Source organism: Hemicordylus capensis, chromosome 2 (genome assembly GCF_027244095.1).
Source record: "Hemicordylus capensis ecotype Gifberg chromosome 2, rHemCap1.1.pri, whole genome shotgun sequence".
NCBI lineage: Eukaryota > Metazoa > Chordata > Lepidosauria > Squamata > Cordylidae > Hemicordylus > Hemicordylus capensis.
The window spans coordinates 47,369,985-47,394,556 of NC_069658.1; the positions used below are offsets into that span (position 1 = coordinate 47,369,985).

General features: G+C 42.0%; 1 protein-coding gene, 1 long non-coding RNA gene and 1 other non-coding gene across 5 annotated transcripts in view; 1 reads left to right on the plus strand and 2 right to left on the minus strand.

Moving 5' to 3' along the window:
- Positions 1-24,572, plus strand: part of LOC128343588 (uncharacterized) — a 55,637-nt gene that overhangs the window by 20,626 nt on the left and 10,439 nt on the right. The window lies entirely within an intron of this gene.
- LOC128348448 (small nucleolar RNA SNORA47) lies at positions 9,671-9,799 on the minus strand. The gene has a single exon (XR_008318166.1). It is a non-coding gene; the product is annotated as a small nucleolar RNA SNORA47 (small nucleolar RNA).
- AGGF1 (angiogenic factor with G-patch and FHA domains 1) overlaps positions 12,373-24,572 on the minus strand; it is a 37,201-nt gene continuing 25,001 nt past the window's right edge. For 2 of the 3 annotated variants that reach the window (XM_053292894.1, XM_053292893.1), the window contains exons 6-14: positions 22,516-22,861; positions 21,540-21,651; positions 20,500-20,551; positions 20,268-20,369; positions 19,944-20,112; positions 18,784-18,866; positions 18,134-18,261; positions 15,933-16,032; positions 12,373-13,642 (exon numbers count right to left, since the gene is read on the minus strand). In XM_053292894.1, coding sequence (XP_053148869.1) covers positions 13,445-13,642; positions 15,933-16,032; positions 18,134-18,261; positions 18,784-18,866; positions 19,944-20,112; positions 20,268-20,369; positions 20,500-20,551; positions 21,540-21,651; positions 22,516-22,861 — 1,290 coding nt within the window. In that variant the 3' untranslated portion in view covers positions 12,373-13,444. The remainder of the gene's footprint in view (positions 13,643-15,932; positions 16,033-18,133; positions 18,262-18,783; positions 18,867-19,943; positions 20,113-20,267; positions 20,370-20,499; positions 20,552-21,539; positions 21,652-22,515; positions 22,862-24,572) is intronic. The other variant, XM_053292896.1, reaches the window with a different exon arrangement.

The following is a 24,572-nucleotide window of genomic DNA, read 5'->3' on the forward strand; positions in this document are numbered from 1 at the left end:
CCGCCCAGAGCGGTTCCATGCATACCCTTATAGACTAATTCATGGAGAACAGGTCTATTAATGGCTTCTAGTCTGATGACTACAGGCCACCTCCAGCCCTTGAGGCCACCTCCAAGAGGCCTCTACATACCAGTTGCCAGGGAGCAACAGCAAGAGGGAGAGCATGCCCTAACCTCTTGATTGTGGGCATCTCAGAGGCATCTGGTGGGCCACTGTGGGGAAAGAGATGCTGGACCAGATAGGCCTTGGGCTGATCCTGTGCATTTTCCTTGTTGGTGCATGAATATTTTGCTGCTTGAGTCATATTACATGGCATTGATTAGGAAACCAACACAATGTGGAATAAAATCCTCAGAATTGGGAATTTGGCAGAAGAATGTAATGTTCATTGGTGAAATAGTAATCTCTGGCAGTGGGAGGAGGAATGGGTACAGCAGGCATACAGGGAGGGACAATTGGGGGGGGGTGTCCTGCGACCGTGGGGCCCACCCAGGGAGCCACCAAGGCCCCTCTGGCTCACCCCTTATCCCTCTCCCCACCACCCACTGCCAAGGCTAGGCATGTGGCTCAGCACAGGGAACAGAGACGTGGTGGCCCCTTGCCCTCCCCAGTCAGCAGAGCATGAGGGAGAAAAAGGAAGCATCCACCTGATGGAGAAAACAGTTTGCCAGGCTGGAGAAGGCAAGGGGCCATTAAGCATTCATTCCTCCTCCCCACACTTCATCATGCTCATGCAAGGGGCATAAGTAGCACAGGGAACAGACACTCGGTGGCCCCTCGCCCTCTCCAGCTCAGCAAAGAAAGCACTCCACCAGGCTGGTGATGGTGAGGGGCCGCTGCATGTTCGCTCCCTGCGCCAGCTTGATGGCGTAGGGGGAAGGGGTGTGGCTCGTGCATTTGGCATCCTCCCTGGGTGCATTTGATCCGGGTGTGTTCTAGAGGAGCCCGGACTATTATTAACATTTTATATCCTGCTCTTAGGAATATAGGAAATTGCCATATACTGAGTCAGACCATTGGTCTATCTAGCTCAGTATTGTCTTATATTCTGAGTGACACCCAGGACCTGGTGCGTTATGTCAGTGCCATCAACCCTTTAGGGAACAGTGACCACAGTGCCATCAAATTCAGCATACATGCGGGGAGAGAATCGCCAAGGATGTCTAACACAGATATTTTGAATTTCAGAAGAGGAAACTTCTCCAAAATGAGGGGTATGGTGAAAAGAAAGCTGCTGAGGGGGAAAATCAGGAGAGTCACTTCGCTCCAGAGTGCATGGCGTTTACTCAAAACCACAATACTAGAAGCCCAGTTAGATTGTATACCCAAAAGGAGGAAAGGTACCACTAAGTCCAGGAGGATGCCAGCATGGCTAACGGGTACCGTCAAGGAAGCCATAAAAGGGAAGAAGACTTCCTTCCGAAATTGGAAGGCCTGTCCAAACGAAGAGAACAGAAAGGAACACAAACTCTGGCAAAAGAAATGCAAGGTGACAATAAGGGAGGCAAAAAGAGAGTTTGAGGAACATTTAGCCAAAAGTATCAAGGGGAATAACAAAAACTTCTTTAAGTACTTCAGAAGCAGGAAACCTGCCAGGGAGGCAGTTGGACCATTAGACAATGAGGGAGTGAAAGGGATTATTAAGGAGGATATGGAGGTTGCCGAGAAACTGAATGAGTTCTTTGCATCCGTCTTCACGGCAGAGGATACTGAGCATATACCTGTTCCTGAACCAGGCTTTTTAGGGATGGAGGCTAGAGAGCTGAGTCTGATAGAAGTGACGAGGGATGATGTTCTAAACTGTCTGGAAAAACTGAAAGCTAACAAATCACCAGGGCTGGATGGCATCCATCCAAGAGTCCTCAAAGAACGCAAATGTGAAATTGCTGACCTCCTTGCTAAAATATTTAACTTATCCCTGAAATCGGGCTCTGTACCAGAGGACTGGAGAGTAGCAAGTTTAACACCGATTTTCAAAAAGGGATCCAGGGGCGATCCGGGAAATTACAGGCGGTTAGCCTAACGTCCATTCCAGGCAAATTGATGGAAAGCATCCTCAAGGATAAAATTGTAAAGCACCTAGAAGAACAGGCCCTGCTGGGAGTGAGCCAGCATGGTTTCCGCAAAGGTAAATCTTGCCTCACCAACCTTTGGGACTTCTTTGAGAGTGTCAACAAGTATGTGGATAAAGGTGATCCAGTTGACATAGTCTACCTGGACTTCCAAAAAGCTTTTGACAAAGTTCCTCATCAAAGACTCCTGAGGAAACTTAGCTGTTATGGGATAAAGGGACAAGTACATGTGTTGATTGCTAACTGGTTGAAAGACAGAAAACAGAGGGTAGGTATAAATGGAGAGTTTTCACAATGGAGGGAAGTAAGAAGTGGGGTCCCCCAGGGATCTGTACTGGGACCGGTGCTTTTTAATTTATTCATAAATGATCTAGAAGCAGGGGTAAGCAGCGATGTGGCCAAATTCGCAGATGATACCAAACTCTTCCGGGTAGTGAAATCCAAAACGGATTGTGAGCAGCTCCAAAAGGATCTCCAAACTGGGGGAGTGGGCGACAAAATGGCAAATGCGGTTCAATGTTAGCAAGTGTAAAGTGATGCACATTGGGACGAAAAACCCCAACTTCAAGTATATGCTGATGGGATCTGAGCTGTCGGTGACTGACCACGAGAGGGATCTTGGGGTTGTGGTTGACAGCTCGTTGAAAGTGTCGATTCAATGTGCGGCAGCTGTGAAAAAGGCAAATTCCATGCTAGGGATCATTAGGAAGGGGATTGAAAATAAAACGGCTAACATTATAATTCCCTTATACAAAATTATGGTGCAAGCACACTTGGAGTACTGCGTACAATTCTGGTCACCACATCTTTAAAAAGACATTGTTGAACTGGAGAAGGTACAGAAGAGGGCAACCAAGATGATCAGGGGCCTAGAGCACCTTTCTTATGAGGCAAGACTACAACACCCGGGGCTTTTTAGTTTAGAAAAAAGACGACTGTGGGGAGACATGATAGAGGTCTATAAAATCATGCATGGTGTGGAGAAAGTGGAGAGAGAGAGATTCTTTTCCCTCTCACACAACACTAGAACCAGGGGTCAGTCCATGAAATTGATTGCCAGGAGGTCTAGGACCAACAAACGGAAGTACTTTTTCACATAATGCGTGATCCACTTATGGAACTCTCTGCCACAGGATGTGGTGATGGCCAACAACCTGGATGGCTTTAAGAGGGGTTTGGATGACTTCATGGAGGAGAGGTCTATCAATGGCTACTAGTCAGAGGGCTGTGGGCCACCTCCAGGCTCAAGGGCAGGGTGCCTCTGAGTACCAGTTGCAGGGGAGTAATGGCAGGAGAAAGGACATGCCCTCAACTCCTGCCTGTGGCTTCCAGCAGCATCTGGTGGGCCACTGTGCGAAACAGGATGCTGGACTAGATGGGCCTTGAGCCTGATCCAGCAGGGCTGTTCTTATGTCTTCACAGACTGGCAGCGGCTCCTGCAAGGTTGCAGGCAGGAATCTCCCTCAGCCCTATCTTGGAGAACATACTGTATGCTTTGGTAGTTTGTTGGTTCAATAAAAGAAATCTTGTCCTATCTTGGAGAAGCCAGGGAGCGAACTTGAAACCTTCTGCTCTTCCCAGAGTGGCTTCATCCCCTGAGGGGAATATCTTGCAGTGCTCCCATTCATATGCAACCAGGGCAGACCCTGCTTGGCTACGGGGACAAGTCATGCTTGTTACCACAAGACCAGCTCTCCTCTCCCTTCCTCCAAGGAGCCCAGAGTGGTGTACTACATACTTAAGTTTCTCCTCTTCACAACACCCCTCTGAAGTAGGTTAGGCCGTGATTTATTTATTTTTTACATCAACTAGCATTATTCAACTTTTTCATGACTTAAATTTTTGAATTGCACGAATGTTCTTTTGGAACTGCAGTTTTTGTGGGTGGTGGGAGCAACTCTACATTTGGTGTCTATCTGGTTGCACATTAAAAAAAAACAAAAAGTCCTTCCATGTTGCTTGTCTACCAGAGATATAAAAGTGTTGTAAGTACAGATGGCAACTAAATCAAATCCAGAGGAAGAAGGCAATGAGAATAATAGTCTAACAATAATGGGGAGAAAAGAAAGAAAGTCCAACTATTTTTCCCCCCAGCTTGTGCATGATGTAAATAGTCACTGCTTGAGGCTTGCTGCTTTAAAAAAATAATAATAATGGGGGGGGGGCATAGTTGGCACTCATTTTTGAAAATAATTCAAAATCATTTGCCAATTATTGCCATTTAAATTTTTGCTGGGAAGAGCAGAGTAGACAAGAGTTGAGCGCTGTGCTGTTAAGAAAAGCACGTGATATACTGTGATCCGTTGCTGAAGTGGAGCAAGATGGCGCTCTGTGGTTTGTGCTTTTAGGCAAAGCCTATTTTATATCCATTTATAAAAGCAGCTTCCTTGGAGAATAGTCTAAATATGCCCAGTGTCAGTGGAAGGAAATGGGAATGAAGACGCAAGGCTCTGCCTCCGACCAGGGAAACTTGGCACGTAAAGTGTAATATGGAGGGAAATCAATCTGACCAAGATGAGGTTACACAAACTGGGAAGCAGAGTTGCCAGTGCAGACCGAGGATTTCCCCCCACCCATAAATCTCACAATATCAAGCCTTCGGTGGTCACCTGGTGTGGTGTTCTATTGTGGAAGGTTGGTCAGTGGTGATATAGAAGGTGAATGAAGCTGCTCTTAAGTGTAATCCAGTGAACCCTAAAAGGCCTCTGCACATACTCAGTGGCTGCAGTTGCTGAAATGAGCTGTGTTGTTGTGGTGCACACTCCAGAGTACTTGGGAGTGGTATTGCAGCTGGAAAGTAGGCCCGTTTTCACGGAGGTAGCTTGAAACTATCGCTTCCTTTCTCTCCAGATTGGTTACGGCTGTTATCCTAGGCTCTTCTTCCCTTGGAAGTAAGACTACTCAGCACAATAGAACTTCTGAGTATAAGGGAAATAGGGTTGTGCAACAAATCATCCTTTTGGTAGGAAGTTAATATGTCGCTGTTAAGTGCTTTTTACAGAATTAAGAGCAGGGCTTAATTTGTTACGATTCAGGAACAGCAGCAGAATGAATGCCTCTGACATGTGGAGTTCCCCCGCGGTGTCTCTTAGGTCCCAGAGCTCGTATTACTCCCAACAGCCTAGGAGAGACACAGCATCACATTTTTTTCAGCTCCACTGGAATAACTTAAGTTCCTGATACAGGTCTTCGAATCTGATCCAGAGAATGGATGCTGGCTGCCAGGGTGGAGGATAAAGCTCCAGTTCCTCTCGTGTAGTCCCAGCATGGATGATGATACCAGGGGCGTAGCTAGGGTGCCATATTTGCTCCTCTTTCCTGCGGCACCTCGGAGTGAGGGAGATAATAAAGAAAATGGGGAGGAGGGGTTCTTTGAACCCTTTCACTCAATTATAGCTACACCCCTGGCTACCACTTCAAGTTGCACATGGGGGAAATCACAATTCTAAATTGTGAATTTAGAGGGGGCTGGAGGCTGTGATGGGTTGGATGTGGGCTAATAAACTGAAATTGAATCCAGACAAGATAGAGGTACTGTTGGTCAGTAGGAGAGCCAATCGAGATGAGGAGATTTTACCGTTTCTGGGTGGGGTTGCACTCCCCTTGAAGGAGCAAGTACGCAGCTTGGGGGTACTACTGGACCTGGCTCTGCTTTTGGAAGCTCAGGTGGAGGCGGTGGCCAGGGGTGCCTTTGCACGGCTTCGGCTAGTGCGCCAGCTGCATCCCTTTCTCAAGAAGGCAGATCTGGCCACAGTTACCCATGTCTTAGTCACATCACGGCTGGATTACTATAACGCGCTCTACATGGGGATGCCCTTGAAGAATATCCGGAAACTGCAGCTAGTGCAAAACGCAGCAGCTAGCGTTTTATCTGGGGCTGCCCGGTGGGAGCACATCACACCAATTTTGAAAGAGCTGCACTGACTACCAGTTTGTTTCTGGGTCCAATTCAAGGTGATGGTTTTGACCTTTAAAGCCCTTAACGGTTTGGGCCCAGGGTACTTGAGGGACCGCCTGCTCCCAAGGGTTGCTGCCCGCTTGACAAGGTCATCTGAGGGGGCTCTGCTCTGTGTGACAACAATGAGGGAGATTTGGCTGTCGTGCACCCGGGACAGGGCCTTCTCTGTTGCCGGCCCCAGACTTTGGAATGCTCTCCCAGTGGCCATTTGCTCCTCTGACTCCTTCACAGTTTTTAGAAAGCTTGTTAAATCTTGGCTTTTTATCCAGGCCTTTACATGATTGTTTTTATTGCTGCTTCTGTGTTTTATTCACTTATAGTTTTTATGTTTGTATTTTATAGATTTTAAATTAGATTGGTTTTATATTTTTAGCTTAATATTTTTATTGTCATTTTTATTGTAGGTTTTTTAATTATTGTAAACTGCCTTGGGATTGTTTTTAATGAAAGGCGGTATATAAATTCAACAATAAATAAATGAATACCTCTATATTCAAAACAAGGTTCTTTGCCAGAAGACTAGAAGAGCATGGAGAGGGCCAGCCAGAATCCCCCTTCCTAATTAGCTAGGGGGTGCTATCCCCCCCAACCCCCCCCCCATGTTTTGTCTCTGAATCCCAGTGAAAAAGTTCTCGCTACACTGGATTTGTTGTTGCTTTCACCTAGGGGAGCATTCAAAAATAGTGGCAGCCCTCTGCATGTAAGAACTGAGTCTTAAAGTGAGACACTCCCATTACCCTGGGGGCAGCAACCAGGGGCATAGCTAGAGGAGTGGGGGCCCATGCTCACCCCTCTCCCGGCAGACTTTTGGAGTGGGGGAAGATATTGAATAGGGAGGACTGAATAGTGGGGGGCCCTCAGGAGCAGGGGGGGGGGTTTCTTTGAACCCATCCACTCAATTATGGCTACACCCTTGGTGGCAACATACACTCATCTTTCTAGCACTGCCCCGCATCTGGGGTCAGGACTTTCTGAGCAGGTGGCTTGCAGCTTTAGAATGAGGCACTGATGAAGACTGGGTTTCTTGCAACTCTGTGGATCATCCTTTAGAAAAGGGTTTGCATGGGTAATCCTGTTTACTGCTGGAAGACAAAAAGTTGTGCAAGCAGGGAGCTACACCAAGCTTTACTTCCAAAGACTCTAGCAGTTGCACACATAACAATGCCTGTCCAAAGTAAAGGATTTTGAAAAGCAGGGTACATATTAGGGGATCTAATATGTACCCTTTTACAGGCCTCCGAACAGGTACGAACACTGGGGTTGTTTTTTTCAAAGTTCGAAGCGGGGGGGTCACTTTAAAGGTGGAGGAGGGTGCACTTACCCCTCCCCCTGTTGGTGCTCTGTTTCCATAAAAGCCTTCGAGGGCAACAGTGTACCTTCCCCCTCTTCAGCCAGAAGTACCAGATGCGTGCGGGCAACGTGCACCCGGTACTTCCAGCCGAAGAGGGGGAAGAGGCGGCAAGGAGGTACACTGTCGCCCTGAAGGCTTTTACGGAAACTGAGCGCCAACAGGGAAAGAGCAGGGGGAGGGGTGTGACACCCCCACCCCCTCAAGCCAGTTCCGTGCACATCCCTAGTACATATTACTGCTTAGAGGGTTACTGAGTGCAGTTTCAATTTCATGCAACTAAATCTGGTGCCTGCCTCCATGTTAGATGCAGTATGCCTCTGAATACCAGGCACTGGGAAATAACAGTGGGAGAGGGCTATTCCATGTGCATATTCTGCTCTTGGAATTCCCTAGCTATGTGGGAAATAGGAGACTGGGTTAGATGGACCCTTCGGCTGATCCAACAGGACCATTCTTCTGTTATGAGTAGCCATTGCATCCCATTGAGGCATAAAGAACCCAGTGACACCTTAAGGCAGGGGTTTTCAAACTTGGGCCCCTATTCCTAACCACAATGATCAAAAAAGCTGTAGCTTGAGAACCCCTTAGGGCAGTTGTAGTTCTCCAGCTGCTGAACTACAACTGGAGAACCAAAGTTGCCTACCCTACCTTAAAGACTGACATTAAAGCCCACTTTATTAGATGCATCAGATTGTGTTGAAGCTATTATTTTGTTGGTCCAGTTTCTTGGCAATCAGTTTCATGGGATGGCCCCTGGCTCTAGCATTATGCAAGAGGGGGGGAAATGTCTGTCCACACCATGCATCTTACAGACCTATCATGTCACCCCTCAGTCTTTTCTAAACTAAAACTCCAAGTGTTATAACCTGACCTAGGCCCCTGATCATCTTGGTTGCCCTATTCTATAACTTATCCAATTCTATTATGTCCTTTGAGGTATGGTGACCAGAACTGTACACAGTACTATCCCCTTCCTAGTTATTCCAAGCAAGGAATTAGCCTTTTTCACAGCTGTTGCACAATGTGTCACTTTCAATGAGTTGTCCACCACAACCCCAAGGTTTCTCCCCTAGTCAGTCCCCAACAGCTCAGACTCCATCAGCATTTGTGAAATGGGCTTTTTGCCCCAATGTGCATCACTTTACACTTGCTAACATTGAACTCCATCTGCAGTTTTGTTGCCCATTCCCCCAGAGATCCCTTTGGAGCACCTCACAATCTGTTTAGAGTATCACTACCCTAAACAGTTTAGTGTCATCTGCAAGTTTGGCCAGCTTCCTGCTTACCCCAAATTCTAGATCATTTATGAATAAATTATAGCACTGGTCCCAATACAGATCCCTGGGGGACCCCACTTTTCCTCCATTTAAAGAACTGACAATTTGTACCTACCCTATGTTTCCTGTCCTTCAACCACTTAGCAGTCCACACACAAACTCTTGTCCCCTTATCCCATGACTAAGTTTTCTCAAGAGTGTTTGATGAGGAACTTTGTCAAAGGTTTTCTGAAAGGCAAAGTATACTATATCAACTGGATCATCTTTATCCAAACACCTGCTGATACTCTCAATGAACTCCAAAAGGTTGGTGAGGCAAGATTTAACTTTGCAGAAGCCATGCTGGTTCTATTTGCTTAACAATTTTATCTTTGGGAATGCTTTCCATCAATTTGCCTGGCAGAGATATTAAGCTAACAGGCCTGTAATTTGAACTTTGAATGCAAGGTATTTTGAATGTTAAGCTACTACTATAAATAGGTGGGTGCGAAGAATGACAGCACCCAAAAAAGTCCCTTTCTGTTTTAAAAAAAATCCATAGTGGCTAAAAGGGAAATCATTTTAGTAAGATGAGCAAAAACTATTTTCCTAAGGCAAAGGAATGTCACTTAATAGGTCCCATTAACACTCATGTAACATGTGGAAAGTAAAGGGGTATTGACATAGCATGCTTATTGTGGTTTAGAAAAACCCTGCACCAAAGTTGCTGGCTTTTTGTATGCACATGGATATGCCCATATCCCTCGTATGCCCACATCTTGTTTTATATACACAAGTGATGTTGCACATTAAATATTTCCACTGTGTTAAGGCCATCTTGAGTGCTTCCAAGCGTTTCTCAGCTGACAACCTATTGAAAAACAAGAATAAGTATTTTATTAAAGGCAAGGTCTGCTCTGACTAAAAATACTGTTTGTTGACTCTTGCTCACAAACCTGAATTTAATGGAAGTTTAAAAATATCAGAGAGTTCTTAGCTAGAGAACATACTGTTAGCAGGCAGTATATTGGAATGTATGCAAACAGCAGTAGTGTTCTCTCTCAGGTAAGAGGAACATGACTTGCTTTTGCAGTTTTGATTTTGGAGGTTTTAACCAATAAGATGCAGTACAGATTAACTGCCTTATCTTCTCAGTCCTCCATACATGATATTTTCCACCTTTGACAGAGGCCTAAGGTGGTTCACACATAATTAAAAATAGGTCTTCTAGCTGCTGTTGCTGGTTCTTAAAGCTGCATCACAACAACTTAAGTGGCCATCAATTTCTCCACTGGATCACAGGTGCAGTCCTTCATATCAGCTCCACATAGCAGAAGGGGCTGGGAGAACAAGACAGTGACAATCCTTACTCCAGTCCAGCTGTTTGGGCTGATGCTTCTGAGTTACATTTGGAAGTTTAAGTATGCAGTTGATAACCAGGAGTACCTTTGGCTGTGCCCATAGCATAAAAATCTGGTACAGCAAGGTGGTTTTGGCTCATGTAAAGGTAAAGTGTGCCATCAAGTCGGTTTCGACTCCTGGCGCCCACAGAGCCCTGTGGTTTTCTTTTGGTAGAATACAGGAGGGGTTTACCATGGTCTCCTCCCGCGCAGTATGAGATGATGCCTTTCAGCATCTTCCTATATCGCTGCTGCCTGATATAGGTGTTTCCCATTATCTAGGAAACATACTGGTAATGGAAGTATTTCCATACATGTAACTAACCTATGGAGTTCTCTGCCACAAGATGTGGTGACAGCTACCAGCCTGCATGGCTTTAACAAGGGCTTAGATAAATTCATGGAGGACAAGTCTATCAATGGATACTAGCCTGTGAGCCATAGGCCACCTCCCACCTAAGAGGCAAGATGCCTCTCAATACCAGTTGCAGGGGAGAGGGCATGCCCTCTGCTCTTGCCTGTGGGCTTCCCAGAGGCATCTGGTGGACCACTGTGCAAAACAGGAGGCTGGTATGCCTTGGGCCTGATCCAGTAGGGCTGTTCTTATATTCTTAGGAGACCTGCCCTATTTTGAGTAGTATCCACATTTCACTAGAAAAGAGTCCAGTGTAAGACTTTCTCCAGAAATGCCATGGTGAATAGATGACTAGAGTAAACGTGTTCTGACGTCTAAATATGTGACTTTTGTTTGAAGAAAGGCAAGCTCTGAAACACATTGCTTATTTATATATAAATCAGCCGAACACTGCAGAAATATTACAGTGCTACCATGGCATTGGGATGAAACCTAGATAGATGTTATTCTGTGAGATGTCTAAGTAACATTTTGCCATGTTCCTGTGAATGTTTATTTGCTGCTGCTTTGTGTGAAGTTTCATACTTAAGCTGCAGTCTAGGAGGAAAGGCAGGATTGTGACTCAGCACAGGAAGTGCTGCAGAGTCAGTTCAGGGGTCATAGAGTAGGGACAGATAGGGAGACCCTGACTCACTGTCTCTACTCCCAATGCCCCTAGTGGTCATTAGGACAGTTGGTGCAAAAGGTCGATGCACTGGAAGTTCATCTCCAACATTTCTCACCTGGCCTCTCTATGCATGAGGCTTAATTGGATTCTTGTTCGAATGGCTTTTAGGGGCTGCCAGGTCACACGGTCCAGTGTGCCCTTCTGTAGAATCCAAGGGAAAGAGTTGTGGTCTGCAAGGAAAAGGCCGTGGAGTGGAATCGGGAATATTGATGGTTTAATGAAACAGATATGATAGATATATCATATCAACAGATATATATCATATCAACAGATATAACTAAGCTCATGAACCAAACAACCACCAGGGTTCGACTTCCAGCTCTAAAGACAGTTGCCAAAAAACAACTCGCTCAGGCATTAAAAGATGTCAATGCTGCACTTGCAGAGATAACAACCAAGAATTTGCAAGAAACAAACCAACTAATGTACAGTGCAGCAACAATAACAACACAAGAGCTTAGATATAAGATCAGTGGACCTGTAAAAAAAGAAAGCAGTACATCGCCTAAATGGAAGATTAGATTAGAAAATAAAATCTCCAGGCTTAGATCAGATGCTAGTAAATTGAAAAATATGAAAATCAAGATCAAGGCTATACTATATTACTTTGAGCATAAGATAAGATATGAGATACATATTTAAGTGACTAGTGGCGCAGCAGGGAAATGCTTTACTAACAAGCAGAAGGTTGCCGGTTAGAATCCCCACTGGTACTATATTGGGCAGCAGTGATATAGGAAGATGTTGGAAGGCATCATCTCATACTGTGCGGGAGGAGGCAATGGTAAACCCCTCCTGTAGTCTACCAAAGAAAACCACAGGGTTCTGTGGGCAACTGGAGTTGAAATTGACTTGATGGCACACTTAACCGTTTGGGGAAGTGAAAAATCAAAGTAGCTAAAGCCAGCCTGGCGTATACTGTTAATGGAGGCAGTCATCTCTAAGCATTAGCACTTTCAAATAATCCTAATCGGTTTCAAGCAGACTAATTTATATATGTGTTTAAGAGTCTCAGATATCTTGTCACTTGAATTGGGTACAGGAGCAGCAAGGTCTTACCTGGAATAATTGGGCTAAGTGCTTCCGGATAATTAAGTAACCAGAACTACCTACATTAGTAGTTTTAACAATAAGCTACTACCTTTTCAGCTGCAAGTTTAAAAATACACTGACCTACCCCGCCCCTGCAAAAAGAACAGATGTATTGACTGAAGTTGCACATGTGTGCCATCTAAAGACTTGCACCACATAACTTGAAAGCACTGTGTTTATTAACATTTCAATAAATATCAAGTGTTTTGCTTGTACCCGGGGGGGGGGGGGAGAATCCAAGATTCCTGCCTATATTCCATTGCCAGCAATGGATGCACAAAAGCCCCAAGAAGTTAATAAATAATGTAAGTTTGCCACAACCCTTAAACCATCCATTGATTTTTTTAAAAGAGCTTAGAATGGCTTGAAGACTCAGATGGTAGACAAGTCTACATTTTTAGGGCTAGTCTGCATCAAGAATCCTTATATAGTACAGAACTTTGTCTATATTACTTCAGAATGCAGGCAAGGATCCCATTATCGAACAAACACTCCACCTCAGCACCCCCTGCATGCATGCTAAAAGTCTAGGCTAGAATCTTTCTTATGTGCTAGCTTTTCAAACAATGCTTGAGTTGTTTAGTAATGAGATCCAAAATTAGAATTCTGAAATGGTACAGACCAGAGGCTGCATAATGAAATTCTCAATGTATAGAACAGCGGTGAGTTACTGAAGTTTTTGAACATGTGACCTCAATTATTAGACATCCCTCCAAACAAATTCTTCATAGAAGAAATCAGTCTTTTCCCTCAAGCTGTTCTTGTACATGGTTACTTCAACAAAATTTAAAATGACTAACAGAAAATTTCAAGAACGTTATATAATAGACAAGGCATATCAATAATTGCATATCTTTTGCTAACAAATACACATCTTTAAAAAAAATAAGCTGATAGAAATGAAGATTTCAATTTGCTGACCTGCTGGGTTAAAAATAACCAATGAGCAATTTATCTTCCTCCTAAAATAACCATATTATCCAGAAGTTTCATCTCAAAATCCTTTCAAGCAAGACTTGAAATAACCATATTATGGTTAAAATGGGCAATTTTAATTCATGCATGGCTTATGCATAGGAGTGCTTTAAAAAACAGCATGTAAAATTATGAAATTCAATTAGCCAGCCTGTACAGCAGTCATAGAAATATTACCAAAAACTCAACTTCCACTTTATGCTAAAGTAAAATCTCTAACGACTTGAACGTTTTAATAAGTTAAATTGAACAACTTCATTATGTACTCTCTCGAACCCAAGGGAGATCCTTTGGTACAGTCTTCTGTGTTTTAGAGTCCTGGAAGCTTTCTGCAAATCTTTCTCTTGCTTTTTCCCAGTTCCTTTTGTTCTTGGTGTTGATGAGTGGAACCTGTTCAGCAGAGATGGGAGTACTTGCACCAAGGCCTGCATGCTTTTTGTACAGCTGAAGTTTGATCTGTCAAACACAATATGTTTAGAAATATTCCATATCTTAAACTTTTCCACTCTTTTGTAAACACTATGCCAGGATTTTGGGAACTGCAACCTAAGGAAACAGGAGTACTATATTCTCACTACTTTGCTACAGTAGCAATAAGGTGTTAAACATTAATTTATTTAAACACTTTTACCCTGCCTTTGTCACTACACATATCAAAACATAATTTTGTTTTGGTTGGCTAGAGGATTAAGAGCAGCATGTGTTTGCACATTATTTGTACAGCTTGCTCTGAGGGGAGGAGAGAAGAAAGTAGTGAGCCTAAAGAGCTTACCATGTAAAGATATAAGCATGTTTTATGAATTCTTTATTTAAGCTTTTATGTAAAATGCTTTGGGAAGTTTGCCTAAAGAGGTATATGAATGCTATAAATTGGATTATTGCAGCCAATGAAAGCCATTTTGAGAATTGTTTCATAGAAAGACAGGATAAAAATCCTCAAAGAACAGCATCAAGATATGTGGGTGAACAAATCCCTAAAGAACAGCAGATGAACAGTATCAATCTATATATTTAATTCTCCTGGGTGTGCCAGGCAAAAATGCGTCCCGGCAGCCCAGCTGATTGGCTGGGCTGCGGGGGTGCCTGATTGGCTGGCGCACCCAGGAGAACAGCGGCGGCGGCGGCCATGGCTGGGGAGCCAGGCGGGCCCGGCCGCGGAGGCGAGGTGGAGGGCCTGGCTGGGCCCGGCCGCGGAGGCAAGGCGGTGGGGCGGGGCGGGCCCGGCCGCGGAGGCAAGGCGGTGGGGCGGGGCGGGCCCGGCTGCGGAGGCAAGGCGGCGGGGCGGGGCGGGCCCGGCTGCGGAGGCAAGGCGGCGGGGCGGGGCGGGCCCGGCCGCGGAGGCAAGGCGGCGGGGTGGGGCGGGCCCGGCCGCGGAGGCAAGGTGGCGGGGTGCGCCCGGCCGCGGAGGCGGGTCCGGCCGCGGCGGGCCAGCTAGAGGCACAGATGCTCTGTGCCCGGGCCCACTAGTATGTGCTATTTTACTGCACTTCCTAATGCCCATTTAGACTACAGCTTGCTTGTTATCAAAACAGCCATTTCCTTTTATGGTGAACTAGTAGCCAAGGTCCATCTTTGTCTGGGCAAAGTTAGTGTAGATCAAACTTTTTTAAAAATCCAAGAAATTAAATATGTCAGAATTTATTGATGTGCTTGCAAAAGGGAAACAAAGTTAAATTTGTAGGATTTTAGTCTTAAACATCCTTCATTTTATTGCATAGTGACCATATAGTAAATTTCAATTTGAGAAAGTTCTTCTCTTGGGCATTATGCCATTTTTGAACTGATCTGATTGTGTTAAGTCTATTGAGAACAGTTAAAATGATTAATTCAGAATTTCTGCTAAAAATTACAATTGAACTGTGTCCCCAAGCATAATATGGTGCAAGTAGAAGTGCATTGAGCTAATTTAAGAGGCAGGATGGTTCATGGAAAATTTAATATCTGTAGGTCATTGGAAAGTATGACTGTTACACAAATATACATGCTATACTCTTCAAAATATAAAACAGATGTGCAAGGCAGGCCTGAGAATTATTGCGGCACCTTCAATTCTCAAGTTAAAAGCACCACTCAGTCAGGTTAGCCATGAATGGAACAGATTCAACACATAGTTCAAACACTTGCATTGTAGTACCTGCCCAGCTATTTTTGAAAAGCCTCTAAAAATGGGGCTCCATAGTTTCCCCAGGTAGCTTAATCCATTGCTGAACTGGTCTCATAGTTTAGAGTTATTTCCACCTTTAACCAATAGATCTACCTCCATGTAGTTTAAAGCCATTGCAAGTCTTTTCTTTTTCGGATCAACAGCATGTGGTATAAAGAACTATGAAAGCCACAGACTGGTTGGTGAGAAGTGAAAATCAGTGAGAAATTTAATGGTTTGCTATATCAGTTCCAGTAAGTTTAGAATTGTATAGAAACACAATTCTGATGGCATTTGTCCTTGAACTACTGGCTTTTAAGACCAAATTTCATATTCCAGGGGCAACAGAATGAGTCATTTATTCCATCCTTACTCTTGAGATGTCTTAAGTGCTAACTGAATTTGTGTCTCCTCTCCAGCCTCCATTCAGTGATTACTACCTATGTGTCCATTGTTCAAAAGTGAACAAAACAAATCCATTCATTAAATCCTCTATCAAATAGATAAAATCTACAAATTTACTAATAATTGCATAAATTACTCTTGTATTTATTTGCAATAAATGTACATTATTGTAATTCCTGTAGACTGAAGTAAACATACCGGATCTTTCATTCCGCCTCCGCTCTTTCCAAGCCCTTCTCCTTTCTTCCATCCCATTTTTTCCAACATTTTATGACCTTTGTTGCTATCATTAATTTCACTTTAAAAACAAAAATCAATATACTTATTCATAGCATTACACTTTTCACCCCTGATTTTTGAGCAACTGTCAATTGCATACATAATTGTTTCTTTAATCTAAATATGTAGTATAAAAACACGATATAATTGCACACATTATTTTGAAAGAGTTGCTACTATTAATGTACATATGTACAGCCATAACAGTTTACCTTCTGTAGGGATATAAAAAACCTTATGGTTTAGAGAACTGGATTTATGCACTACAGATGGAAACGTATTGAATGTACACAAGGTAATATACAAGTCAACTGTAATGTCTGTGACACAGTTATCAGATATTGTTTAAACTGTAGAAACAGGTTTTTTTAGTCTTACAATCCTGATTTGATGATGAGCTGCTATACTAATGAAAAGTGCTCAGGATAATAAAGTGTGGTTTAAACACTCACTCACATCATGACTGGTAATGATGTTCTGGGGTCAAAAGCAGGATTGTTGTACTGATGCAGAACTGTGGACACAGGTGCTACCTTGCTGAATGCTAAATGCACAGCTACACCACTGCATAAGGTACAGAGACTGCAAGCCTGAAGAGACCAGTTCAACACATACTCTTGAAAACACTTTGGCTGTCTTAAAGACAGCTATACCCAATATCTGGACCTATTTCAATCAGGTTTCAGCCTAGTTTTGGTATGAAGACAGCCTTGGTTGCCCTGTGGGATGAATTTTGCCATGAAAAAGATGGGAATGTATCCCTGTTGGTTGTGTCTCTCAATGGCTTCAGATACCATCAGTCATGGTATCTTTCTGGGGAGGTTGTCTGAATTGGGAGTTGGAGGCACTGTTTCCGTTGTTCCACTTCTGTTTGGATGGCTATCTCCAGAAGGTGGTGCTTCTGCCCCAGGAAAACTCCATGTTGCCCTGTGGATTCCATTTTGGAGTCTCTCGGGGCCCTGTTTTGTCCCCCATGCTTTTCAACATATACATGAAAGCCCTAGGAGATGTCCAGAGAGATAGAATGAGATGTCATCAGTATGCAAATGACACTCAGAGCTCTCTCTACTTTTCATCAAATGCAGGTGAGGCAGTGGCCATGGGCTGGATGAAGATCAACGAAATGCGATTCAATCTAGATAAGACAGATATGCTGCTAATAGGTGGCTTGTACTACCTGCTCTAGATGGGGCTATACTCTCCCTGAAGCAGCAGGTTTGTAGTTTGGGGAGGCATATAGATCCCATCATTAAAGATAATATATATATTTTATACATGCACACATGAATTAGTTTCCCCTTCTATGAATGTTTCTAAGAAGGAACTAAAAACATACCTGTTCAGTCAAACTTTTAGTTTATAGTTTTAAAGTTTTGGTTTTTAGAGTTTTTATTGTATTAAGTTGTTTTAGTTATGTTTTAATTTTTTTTTTCAATTATGAACCACTCAAGGACTTCTTGTATAGGGCGGTATATAAATGCACTAAATAAATGAAATATATATCACACACACTTTTAGACTTTGGTTTTAATGATGACCGTTCCTTTTGTAAACCACTCCAAGAATACTGTCAATTGAGTGCTATATAAAATCTAGTAAATAAACAAACCTCTATGCATCTAATATGCAGTAGTAGTAACCTATTCTAGCAGGAATACAACTGACAGGCAGCATAACAAGGTAACTTGCCCCATGCCACTACAGCTATAGCACACGGAATCCTTTGTGCACTGTAGCTGACCTTACTCTCTTGAACTTGCATGCAACCTAAGCTTCCTCGACTTTGAGACTGAATAAAAAAACTACTTAAGTTTTCCTGGGGGGAAATAATGACTTTCCATAAATCTGAACATCAGTGTGGCAAACTGATGAATGTTAATTAATATTTTACTGTATATAGAGTCTTATCTGAATAACCAGTTATCCGCTTTTATTTATTTATATCAGTGTCTACAATTTTTCCTATGCTATAGGAGTACTTGCAGTAATATGATTTCTGATATAGAGAACTAGATGCACACATTATAGCATTGAACATGTGTGAGGTAATGCTAAACTAGAAAATCTGTGACTTGTAACAATATACAAACACAAAAACCACCAACCAGCCAGCAACTTACACGTGCACAGAAGCAGGAGCATCATCTCGGTGAAATGTCCCTTCACTCCCAACTGTCTCGCGGCGCTTTCCTGCTCTGTCTTTATACTTTGGATTTTTTACCGCTTTATCATTTTCATATTCTGTATTCTTTTGAAACACAAACCAATCCCATGTTTGTAAACTTTCCAAACAAGACATTCAACAAAAAATACAGTATTTTAAAAAAAGCAAACCCAAGCCATTCAGATATACCTTCAACACAATCAAAACAATTCAGAGGACACTGTCCTGTTTGGTTATAGTCTTAGAAATCTTTGCGATTTCCTTAAAACCTTATTTATAAGCCACACAAGAATTTCTTTGAAAAGGCATACCGTGTAAGCAATGGCAGAGCACTCACAGTCTAAAAACTCAGACTGCCATCTCTTTAGCAATGGGTTGTCATTGACACTACCACTTTAATGGAATCTTTACTGCACAGGCTCAATGAATTCCACTCTATATTCTACAAAGGCTTCATTCCCACCTTATAAACAGTTGCAGCTGTCACAACTGTGGCAAATGTAATTCACAATACAGTAAAAACTACCCCAAAAATCTCCAACCCATGATGTAATCATTCATCAGAAATGTGTACGGAGCTCATGCTAATTTTAAAATGTAACTTACCTGTAAACCATATTTTACACGTATTTGTTTTAATGCTTTTCGTCTAACTAATTCCTTTTCTTCTTTTGTCAGTGCAGGACAAACTAAAAGAGAGAATACAGAAAATTAGTTGAGAAAGAAAGCTGGCATTTCCCCCATATACCCAGGTGGAAATAACGTTAGGGAAACATTGCTTTAATTCATGTTAAGCCAAGGCAACTGTATGTGTTTATCCAGATAAAAAGGCACTAAATACCTGGATCTAATGAAACAAAGTCAAGAAGAGCAGACAGTCAATATGATAAAGGAGCCAGAGTTTAGAGTTTAGATATGGAAAGCCAAAGCTAAATCAGCTATGAAACTTACTAAAGGGCCTTAGACAAAACAATATCTATCAGCCTAATTTACTCCAACAGAGTTATTTTAAGACTAAAATGTCATACTGAGTTCCTTGGAGGAAAGGCAAGATAGAAATTAAACACCACATCTACAGGGGTATCACAATATATAACCACCTTGCTTAAGTTAAGCAGGTCTTAGTTTGATCAGTGCCTGGATGTGAGATCCATATATGCTACCTTTGGCGATAGAGGCCATGACTAAGTGGTACAAAATTATTTTTCAGAAGGTTTTGTCAATTGTGGACGATGCAAGTCATTTAATGGTACTAGAGAGAGACATGCTGTTCTGGTAGCTCCAGGTTTTAACACTCATATCCATTTCAGAGGATGAATACAACTGAAGGAAGCCCGGGTGGGTGCACAGCTGGGGGAGTCAGTCATGTGATGCCTCTGGGGGGCCCCCCAAGGCAGTGGCCCCCAGACAACTGTCTCCCCTTGCCCTATTCTAGTTACGCCCCTGCTGGCATCTCCAGGTAGTGTTGGGAAACACTCCTGCATGAAACCTTGGAGAAGCCACTGCCTGTCAGTATAGACAATACTGAGATAGCTGGACCAATGGTCTGACTTGGTATAAAGGCAGCTTCCTATGTTCTTCATACTTTACAAAAAGTCAGCTTTCAATGTACTGAATGTTCTTCAGTAATTTGTTAGGCCTCACTACTATGTTTTGTTAAGCTACCTAAAATATGAGTCTACAATGGACAGTATTCTCATATAATGTCATAAATCTACTTTTTCCTAGAAATTGCCATATTGTTTCTATAAACAACAATTACTTACTAAAAGAAGAGTCACTTTTCTTATCAAGGCGAAGGTGAGCTCTGACTTGCCCTGGTTCACATCCATCGCAAGTGTCACTACCAGGGTGTATATGAAATGACAATACAGTTTCTCCAATCTTCACTTCATCACCATGTTCCAGAACACAAGGCTCACTTTTTGTTTTAGGCTATAGCAAGAAAGAACAGAAGAAAGGTCTCTGAACTACTGCTTCAAAGGGAGTTCGATACAAGCAGCAGTACAAGGAAAGATAAGGTGGCCATGTGACCAGGATGGGGAGTGGTAGGCAATAGGTAGGCCAGTCAGTTTAATTTCTGTGCTCACCTGCAGAATTTGATTTCCATTCACCACAGTACCATTCTGACTGCCTTGATCCACAAGAACATAACTTTGCAATTCGTGATCAAAGTACACTTCTGCATGAAACTAATAAAAAAATAAAAGTGTTTTAATACTATTTAGAACATATACAGATCTTTACAATGCTATCACTTGAGAATTTTTATATTCTAATAATCTTATAAATCACATTAAAATGTCCAAAATAAGCAGTTACCTTACTAACCCCAACCTCTGGAATCTGTAATGTATGTTCCATACCCTTTTCTCTGTAAAGAGAGGCAGTAGTTAAGATGTGGGGAGTACTTTGAAAGGCAAGTAATCAAGATATGCTGAAAATGAGATTGACTCAAAAGAAACCCAAGCAGCACCTTAAAAGCTTGATTCTTCAGACTCCTGCAGCAGCAAATTTATTAGGCAATGGGGAATATCAACTATTGTGCTCAAACTATCACAACATATTACAGTGGAATTGCAGGGATGTTAACACTGGCCAGGGGAAAAAAGGGGGTCAAAACATGTTGGGAGAAAACTTGAGTATTGGAATGATACAGCATTTCTTGCCTTTTAAGAAAATGTTCAACATTGTTCATTGAAAATGTTCATTGAAAATGTTCAACCCGCTGCTAACTTGGCAAAGAGGCACCTTTTACCATGGTGATTCTCTTTATTTAGAAGGGGGAGAGTAACTGGCCCTATCGACCCCCAGCACAGTACTTCCAGTGACTGTTGTTGGTGTCTGTCTTATGTTTCTTTTAGATTGTGAGCCCTTTGGGGACAGGGTTCCATCTTATTTATTTATTAGTTCTCTATGTAAACCGCCCTGAGCCATTTTTGGAAGGGCGGTATAGAAATCGAATTATTATTATTAATTATTACTCAAGCAGCACACAACACCTGAAAACAAATGGATCTGAAGTCAATATGAAGAGACAGATATGGAGATTCCACACAAGAGAACTTCCATCATGTCAAAACAATACACTGCAAAAAGAACTTGTGGAGAATTGCAAAACAGATTTAAGTTTAAATGTATGAATTATTTTGGAATGAAAATCCAGGATAGTATCTGGCAATTTGCATTTCCCTCCCTTTAATTTGATGCAATGTCCTTGTTACTAAATGTGTTTTCTATTTTTCAGTGCGTGTTTATATTATATTGTATAAGTGATTTGTATCATCTTCTTGTATACAAAGGAATGAACAGGAAAACAACCAGATAGAAGTTTGGATTTCCCCCGAAGTATCTTATGTTACCTTCCTATTGTGGCAGGCTTGACAGCTGTGATGATGTACAGAGATCCCATCTGCAGTACTGGTGACCTAATTACAATAACTCTAATACAAGGTGGCCATATCTTGTCTCCATCTAAAATTAATAAAAATAAATATTAGACAAAGCAAGGTCAATTTCTCTCACCACCTTAGATTTTCAGTCCAAAGTGACAAAATTCACATGAAGTATACAAGCACATCCACTAGAAAAACTTTGACAAGTACTGTTTTCTTAAATTTTGATTATGAAACTCAATTATTCTGTTGTAAACAAGATATGCCTCTGGCCAATAAATTAAAAGGCAGATTTAACAACATGAAGGGATGCAGTTGTTTTGTATAGCAACCAAGGCCAACGTATACAAATCCTATTATTTGTAAGAGCAAAAAGATGACTAGTACTCCAGAAGTGATGTAACACCACCAGAGCTGGACTGAGTGAAAGGGGGAATGAAGACAGCTATACCTGAGAGAAAAGGGCTTTTATAATAGAGGAGAAAGACACAGCGTGGTGCTTGAAATCAGCCAACACAAAGACTCAAACTACATTGCAGTTACTCAGACATGGAGCAATGCCCCAGGATGATGAGAAAGTTCTCTCCTCCTCACGGCTGAAGAAAAGCCAGTAACCAGTGCTTGCTGAGTGGTACTTAATGTCATCAACTCAAAGATGAATGAAGTCTAGGCTTCTGTATTCCAGAAGCAGGCAGTTTAATACACATTATAAAGTTCACAGCCTTTGAAACACTCCCGATCTCCATATTTATGGTTACAATACTGGAAGACCAGAGAACTGAAATAATGTATTGGGTTATTTTTTATTTTTTTTACCATTTTACTGAAGATACCAATTTTGAGATCTACTGCATTCAAACTTGAAGATCCATATTTTTGCCATTATCCTTTTTTGCTTGTTCCCTGAACAAACATTTAATACTTGTAAAAAGCCATAATTCACCTTCACTGTCAGTTTCTTCTGAATTTACAGTTTCTTCACTTGTTACTTCATCGTCAATGCTATATTCCTCTTGTTCAGAGTCTGTAATTTCACCTTCTTCTGGCTCACTCTCTGTCTCCGTTTTACTGTCATCCATAAGAATAGCAGTACATTGTGTGTTCTTAAGATGTAAATTGCTGTCATTTGTGGTAATTGATTCTTTGGTGGTTAGGCTGTTTCTTTTATCAGTGTCCACCTTAGCCTTTTTCACATTTGGAGTTTCTTCTCCTTCCGGAGAACTTGGCTCGTTAGTGGTGGAAAAGCAGTTCAAGTTTTTCGTTGACTTTTGCTCATCTGTGTTCAAGTCCTGGAGAAGATTTATAGAAAATCAGACTTGAAGAATTTAACTTAAAAAAATAATGACTGGGTTCTTTTAAGCCACCAGACAGGATGCAAATCTGTAAGTAGGTGAGTATATTTAAAGGATACTTTGCGTAGTTATTGTTGAATAGTAGAATCAGTTGATATCTGATCATCAGTTTAAACCATCCTGAGATATAAAAGCTAGGGTCCTCTTCAGCACTTGGATATTATGATCAATCTTCAAAACCTTCACTGACTTTTCCAAGGTTCTGTCCTCACTCACTCACACAGGGATGTTGTCTGTTCTTAGACATGCATTTGTGAAGATGACTATTGTTCTTTCCCCATCCCCGCCCCAGCAGCAATTCCCAACTTCCTTTATTTCAGTGGTCTGCAACTATATTGGCCAGCAAGACAACCAATAATCATTTCTCCGTTGTGTCAAGAAGAATATGGGAAACTACAACAACTATTTCACCCAAGCAGCCTGAGGTTCTCTTCCTGGAAGAGATCATATGCCAGCACAAAGCTGTCTCAGGGACAACAGGACTGGCTGGCTAGACCAGCTGTTCCATTCACAGTAGTAGGTCTACTGGTTGCTTCCTGGAGCCAGATCTGTTTGGAAATGAGAGCAGGCTGACAACCATTCTACTTACTTCTAGAATTATTTGGCACACTTGTATCTATGATTTGACCTCCTTCCTTCTCATATACAGCAAACAGTTTTTCTACTTTCTTTCAGTTAATATTCATAAACTATGTACGTCTGTATCCCCTTCTGCAGGTAGGAAGGGGCATGTGGCTGTTGTATTTCGGGATTACTTGTTCCTTTCAGTAGGCATTGTTTTATGGAACCATGGCCAGAAATCACAACTTGTGAAGCTACTGGCACAATAGGACCCATAGACTTCTGAACTAGCTCAGCTCCAAGCATCATGGCATTGCACTAGCATAGATGTTTAGGATAAGGGCATTTAGTATAAACTTTTGCAGCATACTTGTAGTTTTCCTTATTCTCAATGAAAAAGGAAGTAGCATGCAAATATATTATCCTCATGATTTCCACCTATTACATAATTATTATTTTTAAAGATTGACCCAGCACTGACCCTACCACCCTGATCCTAACTACTATTCTTTGGACATAAATCCCACCGATACATACACAGTGTTCCTTTCAACTCAAATAGTGTCCCAGGAAGAACTGAAAAGTATATATTCCCATCCATTGCCACATACCAGAGCAGAACTGTAAACAAAGCTATCAAATAACTACTTTTGTGAGATCTTGCAATATTATTTTGCATGCCTAAAGAAGTCTTATTCCACAACACAAACTATCTTTTGTGATCCACAAATTGAGAGCATGGTAATTAACAAAAGCACTGCAGTGTTTAAGACCAAGCTACTTATTTAATACATTTAGATTTTCATCCTCAGCAGTTTCTTGATAATTCTTGATAAAAATATCAGCAAACACCTTAACTTTATTCCATAAGAAGTGATGCACTCCTACTGTCCAGAGGATAACGGTCAGTTAGCATGTCTTTTCCATAGGTATGGTAATAGCAATATATCAATTCTGGTTTTTTTCTTATTACCATTGAAGTCATATTAATACATTGGACTATATCGTCCATTTCATTCAAGAAGCCAATCACCATAATTGTACAATAGTTTTCTCAACATAATTCTCAACATACATTTCTAAGCTA